Source organism: Cynocephalus volans, chromosome 1 (genome assembly GCF_027409185.1).
Source record: "Cynocephalus volans isolate mCynVol1 chromosome 1, mCynVol1.pri, whole genome shotgun sequence".
Taxonomy (NCBI): domain Eukaryota; kingdom Metazoa; phylum Chordata; class Mammalia; order Dermoptera; family Cynocephalidae; genus Cynocephalus; species Cynocephalus volans.
Genome location: NC_084460.1, coordinates 265,722,171 through 265,734,741, shown reverse-complemented (window position 1 = coordinate 265,734,741; position 12,571 = coordinate 265,722,171). Strand labels below are relative to the sequence as shown.

General features: G+C 39.7%; 1 protein-coding gene across 7 annotated transcripts in view; it reads right to left on the bottom strand.

Moving 5' to 3' along the window:
- Positions 1-12,571, bottom strand: part of SPATS2L (spermatogenesis associated serine rich 2 like) — a 183,796-nt gene that overhangs the window by 15,612 nt on the left and 155,613 nt on the right. For all 7 annotated transcript variants that reach the window (XM_063093192.1, XM_063093176.1, XM_063093167.1 and 4 more), the window contains one exon: positions 1,336-1,394. In XM_063093192.1, the coding sequence (XP_062949262.1) occupies positions 1,336-1,394 (59 nt within the window). The remainder of the gene's footprint in view (positions 1-1,335; positions 1,395-12,571) is intronic.

Here is a 12,571-nt window from a genome sequence, read left to right as displayed (position 1 = left end):
CAGAGCAGAAAAATATAAAAAGAATGAAGACTCTGGTCTGAGCTTTCATTCTGGTAAAAAGAAAGATACTGCAGTCAAAGTAAAGGGATTTAGCTGAAATCTGCTTGGGGACACAGACTGTCGTTTATCTAATTCATGAGAGAAAATTTGGGTAAGGATGAAGAAATTAAAATGCCCAGAAGACAAGGGTTATAAAACTAAATCCCAGATGAAAAATATGGTCTACGGTGGATGGAGTGCAGTGACAGGAGAGGGCCCAGCATGTCCTTTTAGGGCCTGATGTTGAATCTGATTGAGAAATCCTGTCTGTGTGGAAATCTCCACCCCATGAACTGCAGCCTACTCAAGAAGGTAAATCTGCCCTGCTGCTCACTGAATAACTTTATCACAGTGGAAAGGATTAGGAATAAGTATAAAGAAAAGAATAAACCAAACCCAGAATGTTAATATTTTGTGTTAAATTAAAAAAGAGTTTTGCAATGATCAAGATAATTTGAGTGTGTCCATTATTTAAATAGAGAATTTGGTACATTAAGCAATCTGACTTGCGATTTCAATTTAAAACATGGAGTTGATTTTCTTTTGCTGTTTTAAGTTGGCAGATGTCAGTGTATTTGAAGAAGTTTGTAAACGGAATTGCAGTGTTTTAAGAAAACTTCATTTAATACATCTCTAAGTCTCAGAGATTAATGTTGTAAGAATGGCTTAAAAGCTTGGGAATATTGTGCTTGTCAGATTTGTGAGTTTGCCTTGTCAGGCATCTACAGTGCTTGAAAAAAATAAGCTATATTAAGTTTATGTATGTAATTCAAAATGTTGAGGGGAGTTTATGTAATTAGGTTTCAAACAGAACTGATTATTTAGGTGAATTTAATTTGATAAAATTTGATAAACTCGAGTTAACTGAACCTAACAAGGAACAGGTGAAACTGACTGTATAAATGATAGAACAAGATTTATAAGTTGTGAAGGCTTAAAAACTACGGTCTTAAAATTTATTATTAAATTCAATGTCATTTTAAACCCAATTAACTACAAGTTCTTTATGTGCACCAAAGTTCCCTTGGACTTTAAAAAACTTAACTATGACACCTACTATTTTCTGGGTGCCATGCACTCAACTGTATGAAGTGGGTGATACAATTTATCTTTTTGCCAGATAAAAAGATAAATTTTCCAGGGGTTAAGTGGCTTGTCCAAGGTTACAGGGCTCAAGAGCTAGGATCTCAGTGTGAATTTTAGAACCCCGCTCAGAATCTGGTATCATTGTCAGTCTGACCTATGGACTGCTTCTGATTGGGAGTCTCCTAATCAAATAACTATGTGTCTACTTACTGGCTTCTTCTTTAACTTTATCCATTTCTGCCATTAATGAAACTTCTTTGTCAATGATGCTGGGGAAAAACAAAAACAAAAGCAGAGAATGCTTAATCAAAGATAAACTTTTAATAAGCACTGGAAGTAAAAGAAAAATTATTTTCATTAAACAAAATACAAAATTACCATAAATGCTACAATGCCAGCAGGACGCTCTGCCTCTCCAAACATGAGACAACATGGAAGGGATGTTCCCAAGGATTACATAGTGACATGTGCTGATTAAATCATTGTCAACAAATCTAAAAAAAAATAGTCTTACAGACTTTCAGAATTGTGTTGCTTTGAATTTAAATCTGGCAGTATTTTTACCCTATACATTCCAATGTTCCAAAACAATATATTAAATATTTGGAAAGCTGGCACTTAGGTCCCCAAGGACTATAGTTCCCAACTGTCTCTGGGCTCCACCTTCCCAGATTCTGGCTGGGAGAGAGTAAAGTAGGCCCGATCTGATGCAAATGGTCTTGGGACAATCCTTTGAGAAATATGGTCTGGGTCAATCCACCTGCATGCTCTACAACAGGAGTCTATGCCTATCTCATTCTCCCTATAAGCATTTCAAGGTTCTAATGAACTTTTTCCCATTATATTTCATTTATTTTTTGTTTAGTCCTTTGAAAAGGTATTATCTGCATAAAGTAAACATTTATCTATCCAAACGTTTGTTTCTCTCTCATCCCAAACCCTAGTCCCCTAATGACCCTCCCAGAAGCAATGCTTCATTTCAAGTTCCTTATCAATCCTTTCATAGGTTTTTATGTCCGGAGGAGACAGGAGAGAGAGAAGAGTCAGCAGGAAGGCTGGGGGCTGTGGAGGGTGAAGAGCCTGGGAGAAACCCCCAGTGGTGGGGTGAACATAGATGTCAGATGCTCTTTTTATTTCATTTCAACCATAAAGATTTCTATATATATCTCTAAAACAGAAGGCTTCCTTAGGACCATAACTATAGTATTTATTGTAACACCTGCAAATATTTAACAATAATTTAATGTTATCAGATATCTTCTCAGTATTCAATTTCCCCACTTTTTCCCATGAATCTTTTTATAACAGTTTGTTTAAACCAGGATCTAAATAAGGCTAGTTCATTGCAATTGGTTGAACTGTCTCTTAAATCTGTTTTAATCCATAGGTTCCCTCCCATCTGTTTTCTCATCCCCTCTGCAATATATTTGTTGAAGAAATCAGGTTGTTTGTCCTGAAAAGTTGTCCAAGGTCTGAATTTTTATGATTACCTATCATTGTATTGTTGGACCTATTCTTTTGTATTTCTTATAAACTTATTAGATGTGAAAATTTGATTAAATTCGCATTTGATTTTTTTTTTTCAGGAGAAATACTTTACAAGTGTGTTGTTTCATTATGTGTGTGCTGACAGAAGCATACAATATAAAATATTTCTCCTGGAAAAAAATCAAATGTGTCTAATCAAATTTCTACACCTAATAAATTTATAGGAAATATAAAGGACATCTCTCATTTTTATAAAATTAGCAGCCATTGATGATCATTGCCTAAATTAATAGAGTTTGCAAAATGGGGATATTCAAACCTCACTCCTTCGTTTATTTATGAAAATCTTCCATAAAGAGAAACTTTCCTTAACAACTATTTCTCATGAAGTACAGTTTGTGTAGGTAAAGCAGGATAAATGCTTGAGTCTCGCCTTTTATTTATCAGTTTCAAAAGGGTAGTTGGTTCCTTAGTATCCTCCAAAGGTAATCAGTAAGATTTTTTTTGCTTGTTTGTATAGTTTAATCACGAACTTATATTTAATGTGCTTCAGAACAGTTATAATCCTTATTATTACTCAGATTGTTCATTCCATCAGATTGACTTTATTTCCCTCTCTGAGATGTACTTTCAAAATTTAAAGTGTGCTGAAAATTTATTTCCTCTTAAGGATTTTGCAATATTTGTCAAAGTAAAAATTGGTTTCTAGGATATATCTATAGCAGTTTTAGGGTTTCTCAACTACTAGATGATGTAATCGAAATACTTGGACAGTAAGGACTTCGTGCTGAGGAGCTCAGCTCAGCTCTTTCTAACCAGGAAATCCTAGTGGAAAGAACGGATGTGTACAGTGAATGGCAAATTCTCCAGAACTGGGCTCTGAGCCTAGTATATCAACTGTAGACAACATCAGTTATTCCCATGACGCATATGGCTTAAGGTCACTGGATATGATCACTTTGATGTAACTGGCATATCAGGATACCTGTACTTCATTCACTGATATTACATAGGTATGATATGTTTTAATTCTAGGAAATGTTTGATACAGAAAGGTGTATGGTGGGAAGGAAGTCTTTATCCCATATCTGTTACTTACTCAGTTCCCCTCTCTGGTGGTCTCCAATGTTACAAGTTTCTTGCATTTCCTTCCAGAGACTGTCTATGCATCAACCAGAATATATTTGGTAACTGTATGAAATGCTTGGTTGAGTCAATAGGTTTTGTGCTCCTGTGATTACAAGGTATATTAAGCTACTCTGTCAAGTTTACAAATGCAGCCATAATAGGGGCAAGTATGTTTTTTGTTTTTGTTTTTTACAACCTTTTTAGAAAGGGTACTTCCATCTTGGTTTAGGGAAACAAAGGCTAATGCACAAGCTGTTCAGGAGATAAGGTGAGAACCTAGAGATCTGAAGCCAAGAGCCCAAACTACAAATACATGGTTAAGCTACTCTGCATGAGAAAATGTTTTGAATTTTTATTTCCAATAGATAGGGAGGAAAAAAGAGAGAGAGAAGAACAGCAAGAAGGCTGGGAGCTGTGTAGGGGGAAGAGGCTGGGAGGAATTGCCAGCACTGGGGTGGGCAAGAGAAGTTCCAGGAGCCAGAACGTCTTGTTGCCATTGTAAGGTGAGTGCTGTGTGCCTGGCTTAGGACACTGCATCTTGGTGAGCATGGTTTGGATATGTGCATGCATGCACACACACAGAAACTGAGGCACTGCTGGGTTTCACTTCTGGGTCAATGCAAGCAGAAGAGATGGCCAGAGGCACAGCCTGAAAGTAGAGTGACCATGAGAATGTGAAACCCTACCCAGAACTGGCACAAATCTTGGAGAGGGCTTTGGATGCCCACAGGATGCAGAATAGGAGTCCAGGACAAGCCATTTGGAGCTTAAGGGTTGACTTGCAGGGTTCCATAGTGCTACAGCCACAGGTCAGGTGAGACTTGCAGGTAACCTGTGCTCCATTCTCTTTACCTGTGGAGTGAGGCCTGGTTGCACAAGGTTTGGGACAGCTGTACAAGAATATGCCACAGAGAAGACTGAAACAGGAAGACTGACAAAACCTTTGTTCATTTGACCAATACTTGCCAAGTGCCTGATATGTGCCTGGCAAGGGTTATGGGGCTGGGAATACAGCTGTGGACTAAAAAGAAAGATTCCTTCCACCCTGTGGAGCCTACATTCTTTTTGGGAGAGCTGAGAAGAATGTGAGAAAACTTGCAGGACTCCCTGGGGAAACAGTGAAAAACAGGTAGGGAAGAAAATGGTGATGGCAAGGAGAAGAAATTAGAATTTTCCCTCCCCTATCAACTAGAGGCTTCTAAATAGAGTCTCCAGGTTTTGAGGGCATGCATGGCACACACTATGGGAGATATGTGCATGTGACACAGACTGGCATGTTCCCTGATGTCCAGTGGGTAGGAGAGGAGCAGACTGCAGCGGGAGTACCAGGATGGCCCCATACAGCCTGTTGTCCCCACCACGCAAACAAAGCAGAGACACTGGAGGCTGGACATCTACAGCCTGTGTATGTGTTGGTTGGGGAAAATGGGTGGGAAGAGGACTTTGCTAATTTCTTTACCTGTTACAAGATCATGGTAAAACTTTTGTTGATTAAATTTGTTAACATAATTTTATGCCCAGAGAGTTTACAAGATGGACATTTGGGGTATAATACATATCCCCGGTCTAACACATATTAAGCAAAGCTGGATATTATACAACAGTTAGTTCAGGCCTTCTGGGCCAGCAATAGAAGGGATGAAGGTTTACATAATAAATTGTTCATTTGCTTAATGCACACACTTGAGGATGTGAAAAAGCCTATGAAGTTGGCATCAAACCATGCTTCCATTCCTTTGGGTATTTCAACAAAAAAAGATCATCCTCAAGCACCTTAGTAATTCAGGCACTGCTATGTCTGTATGACTGCTTTCAAAACACATGCATAAAGGCAAGCCAAGGGGATCTCTGCTGAGTCAGGATGAACTGCAGAACTGATGCAAACCAAGATCAGGGGCCAGACCAAGGCAGATAAACCTGACCCTCCCTCAAGAATCTCAATAAGGTGGATCTCAGGGCTCCTTGGGTTTTGATTTCGAGACAAGAGGCTTGTCAAGGGAAGAGTAACTGTGGGAAGAGAATGCAGAGGTTGAAGTAGAAAAGGCCAGCTTGTCCTTGGCAGGCTGTCAGACAGTGAGGAGCCAGCAGCCCATGAAGCTAGCGCCAGACTAACAGAAGGGTCAAAGAAAGACCATGTCAAAAACCTTCCAAATGCCCATAAAGCCTGGGTGTAACATCCAGCTTCGTGAGCAATTTCAAGTGCCATTTGCACGTCCCATTGAATCTTCTTAGAAGTACCAGGACAGAGATACACACTGAAGTGCTGCTTGATGAACAAAGCTGCAGGCTGGATAAGGACAGAGGGTGCTTAGCAAATATGGTTTGATTATCAGATATGGAGGGAGGAGAGAGGAGGAAGGTCCTTTGAGAGGAATGATACCAGAGGTGATGAGTCACAGAAGAATCACAGACAGGGTCATGGACCGCATTCCTATTGGTGATGTACAGAGCTCACACACTTGCTTTCGAGGTACACCCGTGTAGACAGATTTCAGCCTTCAGTTGCCTCAAAATGAGAGTTGATCACAACTAAGAGTTTCTGGGTGCCTACTGTGGGCTAGGCACATTAGGTAGAGTGTCAGTACCTACTGCAACGATCTCACCCAGCAGGGATGAGCCCTGCTCTCTCTTTGCCACAGGGCTGTGGCACACGCCCCTCCGTCTGTCTCGAAGACAATGTTCCTCCTCAATTTTGCCTCTTTTCATCTAATTAATTCCTGACTCTTCCTTCAGGTCTTCACTTCATCACTTCCTCAGGGAGCACTGGACTGAGTTTTAAAAAGCTTCTGCTCAGCTATATGATCTTAGACTCTTGTGGGTTGCTTAGCAAAAACTGCTTGATAGTGACGAATTAAGGGAAGACAATATATTCATTTTTCCATGGCATAATGATAATGAAACTTCTCCTTAACTAGTATGTTGTGGTGCTTGCATATAAATCACGTTTGTGCAATAATTTATGTAATTTTGTTCTTTGACAGAATCTTATCATTTGAGACATAAACTTATTAATAAAAGGGTAACGATATTCACTAAGCACAGAGTTTGGCTCAGAATCAAAACAGGTAGTTGATGATTCTGTGTGTAAATTGGGGTGGTTTAACTATTGAAATTTGTGCTTCTCCCACTAATCATCTCAAACTCTAAGTTTTGAATATTTTTGCTTTTCAACAGTGATCCTCTGTACTTAACAGAAATACAGCACTGTTTAACTGGCTTTTCACTGGCCACTAAAAGTTCTCTAAATGGTTGAGGAAAGCACTCTGGAGGGCACCAGACTTGAGATACATCAAACATGTTCTGTGTAAACAGAGCTCACATAAAACCTGCAGTGACCTCATGTGTTGCAGAAGTGCCTTTTCTCCTTCCTAAAACACGTCTTCTCATTTTATCTAAACTGCCTCGATAGTAAAATTTTATTTTGTTGCCATAAAAAAGCTTTTATTATGCAAGCAATAAGGTGTAAGGACATTACCATGGCAAAGACTTTATGGTTTATTATATAGTTAATCACAGAGATAAAGTGTCATTTTATAAAAATGTTTCCACTGTCTTGATTCCTTTCTGTGGGGGACTAATAATAACAATAATAAAAAGAACCAGAAAGATTCTTTAGTAGGAATAGAGGTATCATTTTATGCTCTGTGAAAGACTTGTCTTTAAATCTGGAGACTAATAGGGCTGACCGGTTAGCTCACTTGGTTAGAGCATGGTGCTGATAACACTAAGGTCCAGGGTTCAACCCCTGTACTGGCCAGCTGCCTAAAAAAATAAAAAACTTGGAGACTCAGACACTGAGTGACAAGACTGCTTTGTGTGAAAGCTCGGATGAGCCACATCAGGTCTAGTATTCTTCAGAAATAAAGATGCTGTGAGAGGGCAGCCCCAGGACGTCAGTGGTTGCTAAACTGGAGAATAGAATTTGTGGTGGATATTGAGAAATGAAAGCAGAATTTTAAAGAAAATTTAAAGAAATCAATCTGCAACAACAGCCAGAGCTAGATGTTAAAGAGTTAAAACTCCGATGTTTTGCCTCAGGGAGACCAGAGTGAGAGGAACTGCCTGGGACTATCTGATCCCAGACAATCTCGCTTCAGGACCTTCTTGTGAATAAAGGGCTTCAGAACGTGCTTCCCTAACCCATCATCTGCCAAGCAGAACAAGCAGGCTGGGGCACCAGGAAGGAGGCCTGGGCTGGAGCAGGTCCTGGCAGGAGGAGCTGTAGGAGAGCCTGGATCTCCAGCGCTCTGACAGAGAAAGAGAAGGTGGAACTGCTGGGGAGAAGACCGTCTAATGAATACTAACAGCGTGTTTCAGTCCTTCTGGCTTCTACATAGACAGCATAAAGCATGCAAATGAGTGATAAGCCCTAAAGGCAGGCTTCCCTGTATAAAGACTATTGCCCCCCACTGTGGGTCCGGCCCCTTATTACAGCATAGGAGTATGGACTGTGACCACAGCTCAGAGGAATGCCAGCTGGGCTCCTGACAGCCACTAGCGGGCCCTGAGCTGGGGAGCCACGTTTGCCCTTTGCTAGCCAGTACTGAGTCAAGAGATGCCTGTATTGCCCAGGAGATCAGGCATCTGTGTCCTTTCCCCTCAGTGAGAGGATTCTGCCCACCAGGTGGAGGGCAGGAAAGCTTCCTTTATGCATTTAAGGCATAATGTACGGTTTCCCATGGGTACCATTTCCAATCCAACTCCCCAGGTATTACCAGCGATTCTTGGGCCCAGGGCAAAACTAGGCAGGCGCTTCAGCTCACCCATTTCTCAACCATTGCAGCTGTCAACAAAGCTTGCTCCCCAGCTGGATGGCCAAAACCACAGCTAGACTGTGTGTGTGTGATTCTATATTCCCAGCTCTTGCATGCTGCCAATTCCCAGCTCTTCTCTGTCCGTTCTACACCCATCCTGTCCCCTCTCCTCTACCCTGTAAACTGGTTACTAGGACAACTCACCAAGTTTCCATGCCTTTTTCTTTCACTTCCCACATGATTATGTCCTCTGGAGTCTCTCCCAGGAATGTCTCTCCTACTCTCCTCTCCCACTGTTGCTAATTTAACCCTGGGATCATTATCAAGTAGTTCAGCTATGTTTATTTTTTTGTTTATTGCTACACTGCTAAGATTCCTGTGTCTGTCACCTTCCACTCTACATTTTTGCATTTAGGTTTTTCAGTAACTTGAACTCTTTTCTGAATGCAGCAGTGGTGACAAATTGATCTTTATGGAGATTTCCTGCATTTCACAATGTTACTTGGCAAACATACAACCCAACATACATGAGTACAGCATGTAGACTGGGTTTGGGACACAACCCTTTGAAGAGCTGCCTACTAATCATGTCTATCAGGGAAATAAAGTTGCGGTGCCTTGAAGCATAAACCACGTTCCACATACAAAGCAAAGGAAAACACCTCTGTCAATGAACATCAACAACTGCACTTGATTTGCCAATCAGGCTGAGCCTGTTTTATTTCTATTTCATCAGAGGTAACACGATGTGTTAATATCTCTTAGTCTGCGTACTTTATAAGTATATTGGAATCGTACAATGACTTGAAACCACTGTTTATGAGTATTTCATCAGATCATCTGAGGTGCATTTCTGGAATAAGACATGTGAAGATTTAGCATAAGAACTAAACTCCCAACACTTAGAAAATTCTGGAGTTCCTCAAAAAGGACACGGTTAATTAAACAAACAAACAAAAACTGCAGGGGTTTCTTTTTCTTCTTGGAATTTTTTACATGACAAAGTTGCAAAACCCTACAAAGTTTACAAATCTCACAACACCAAATGTTCAACTGAAAAAAATCTACATTCTTCATATACCTCCATTTAGAATTTTACATATGACTTTTCTTAATAATATAATTTCTTATCTTTGCTAACTACTACTTACTTTGGTCTCTTTCCATGGAGATCACTATTCAGAGAATGTAACTTAACTATATTTCAGTATCTGTAACTATAAAAATGATATGACTTACCACTTACCCCCTCACCCCCGTTTTTAAAGCTATACCTATGGAAGGAGAAAGCAAACTATCCTGTCTGTGGATGTCAGATGTCTTATAGCACAAGGGTACAATTTAGGGAATTGACTTAACATTATTCACATTTTTACTTCATTTTACATGCTTAATAAAAACAAAACAAAAAAACTGAGAAATATAGAAAGCAGGATAAAATAAAACAAATTTGAAAATAAAACAAAACAAGGCAAAAATCCCTCTCTATCTCATACACAAAATAGAGCCAACCATTCTGAATACTCTTGTTGTATTTCCTTCCAAAAAAATCGGCAGGGGGGGCGGGGGAGGTGGTGGTGGTTGTCTATGCAGAAGGTATCATGGCTGTTGAACATGAATAATTTAGGGACAGACACTGGAAGAGACTGATGTGGTATAAGAAGGACCAGAAATGCTGGCCTATGTCCAACCCGAGGCAGCTGGGCCTAGCCCCACTGCTCCTGGCCTCCCGGCAGGCTGTGGACTCCTAGGCTCTCCTGTGAATGGTGGGGGCGGGGATGTGTTCTTTTTGTTTTGGGCAGTAGGCTCTTTACCACTTGGCACTTCTAGTGTCACATGCTGCCTCTATCCTCAGTCCTCAGTAATGCCTTGTCCAGTGGCTTCCAAAGTGGGGACCCAAATAAAATATTAAACTTTATGTACCATCAGCTTTCTTTAACTGCAGATTCCTCATCTGCAGAGTCAACCAATTGTGGATCAAAAATATTCGGGGATAAAACTCAATAAAAAATAACAATACACAATAAAAAATAATACAAATAAAAACAGTACAGTATAACACCTATTCACATGGTACTGACATTGTATTAGGTATTACAATTATTTTGGTGTTTGTGGGTGGGCAGGTGGGTGTGGGTTCTGGGAACAAATCCCCCATGGATATCAAGAGATGACTGTACTTAATTTTATTCAAAAAAGTAGAATTTCCTAATCTTTAGTACATAGATTAAGAAAAGTAATTTATAAATGAATTTCTGATTTGAGGGGTGTGCTAAAAATTGATTTATTGATGGAGTGAGACCCAGGGTACATACTCCTCCCAGTCTTTTGTGCTTCTGATTCCTCATGTTGTTTCTTCTGCATGGAACCTTCTCTCTCCCTATTCCATCTGGCAAATTTCTAGTCTTCCTTCAAGACCCAGCTCAAATGTCACGTCTGTGATAGACCCTTTCCTAACCAGCCAACCAGAGCTGACTTCCCCCTCTTCCAGGTACAGCTCCATTATAGCTTGTTTCTATCTGTATCCACTAGATCTTGGGCTTTTTGAGGAAACAGACTGTCTTTATCCCTCAGTCTTTTTAGGAGTGCTTCTTCAAGTGTGGTTCTCAGACCACCCATGCTCATACTCAATGTTCTTACTCATCAAAAGAAGATTCCTGGCCCCCCCACCCCCCACCATGGAATCAGAATCTCTGGTTATGGGGCCAGGTGTTCCTCCTCGTGCACTTGTAAGTTTGAGAACTACGGGCTTGGCACATGTTCATCTATCCACTGAACAGATGAATGAAGAAAGGAAAAGAGAGATGTAGAGAGAGGCATGTCAAGATGTAAAAGGGGAAGGAGGGCTGTTTTGATGGCAACTGGCCATTCAGAACCGGGGGTCCCTTTGCCTTACTTCTCTCTCCATCCAGCAATAAACAGTAAAAGTTGTGATGAAGTATCCATATCTCATAGCTGGGATCCACTGCATGCTAAATAAAGAAAAAACTGGAGAAGGATAACTTCTTCGTAGTGTCTTGGTGCAGAGAAAAAGAAATTTCCTAAATGTTACTCTGGAGGGGAAGAAAACCAGCCTTGACTGAATATCTATCATGGGCCAGGCAAGTGACTTTCTAGAATGATCTGATAAATATATTATATTGCATATGAATTTTCACAAAACCCTTAGAAAGTGATAGCAGTACCCCTGTTTATAGAGTAGAAGTTAAGACATTCAACCAGCTTCAGAGCTAGAATATGTGGAGATGAGTTTTAAACCCCTTTCTGTCTAATTGTATACTCCATGCCTCCTATTAAGTGGTTAATTAACCTTGGAAAATGTGACTTTTATTAGTCTATGGCCTAGTAAGAAGCAAGAGTTTATAGTCACTAGAAGAATAATGTAGCACACACATAAGGAATTCTATTATATTGACTTTTGGTACAGCCTTTCCATACGATTTGTTGCTGTCTTAGCTGACAAATTGCCCAAAATGACTCCTTAGTCTTACTGAGGAGTACCAGTCCAATAAATAGACATAAGCTCCAAAATCCATTTTGAAATTGTGACCTGAGTTATCTCACTTTTTAATCTTATAATGTATTTTATTTCATGTTTTAATTTTAATTTTTTTATTGAAACATATTGCTTGTGCATATTTATGGGGCAAGAGTTATATTTCAATACATGTATACAGTGTGTGATGATCTAATCAGGATAATTAGCATATTTATCATTGCAAAACAATCATTTCTTTGTGATGTGAACGTTTGCTCTCCTCTCTTCTAGTCATTTGATAACATGCAGTAAGTCATTGTTAATTATAGATTCCTGGGTTTACTGAATATTAAGAGAACTTATTTTTTCTGTCCAGCTGTAATTTTGTGTCCAATAACCAGCTCTCCCTATCCCCCCCTTCCCCTTTCTTTCCTAACTCTAGTAGCCACAGTCCTTCTCTCTCCTTTTAAGTTCAACTTATACAATGTATTATATACTTATACTAATAAAGAAGAATAAGTTTAACTTATTATTCCCAGTGAAAACGGATTATATTATAAATTTTTAATAAAAAAGATCATACTCTATTACCCAATAG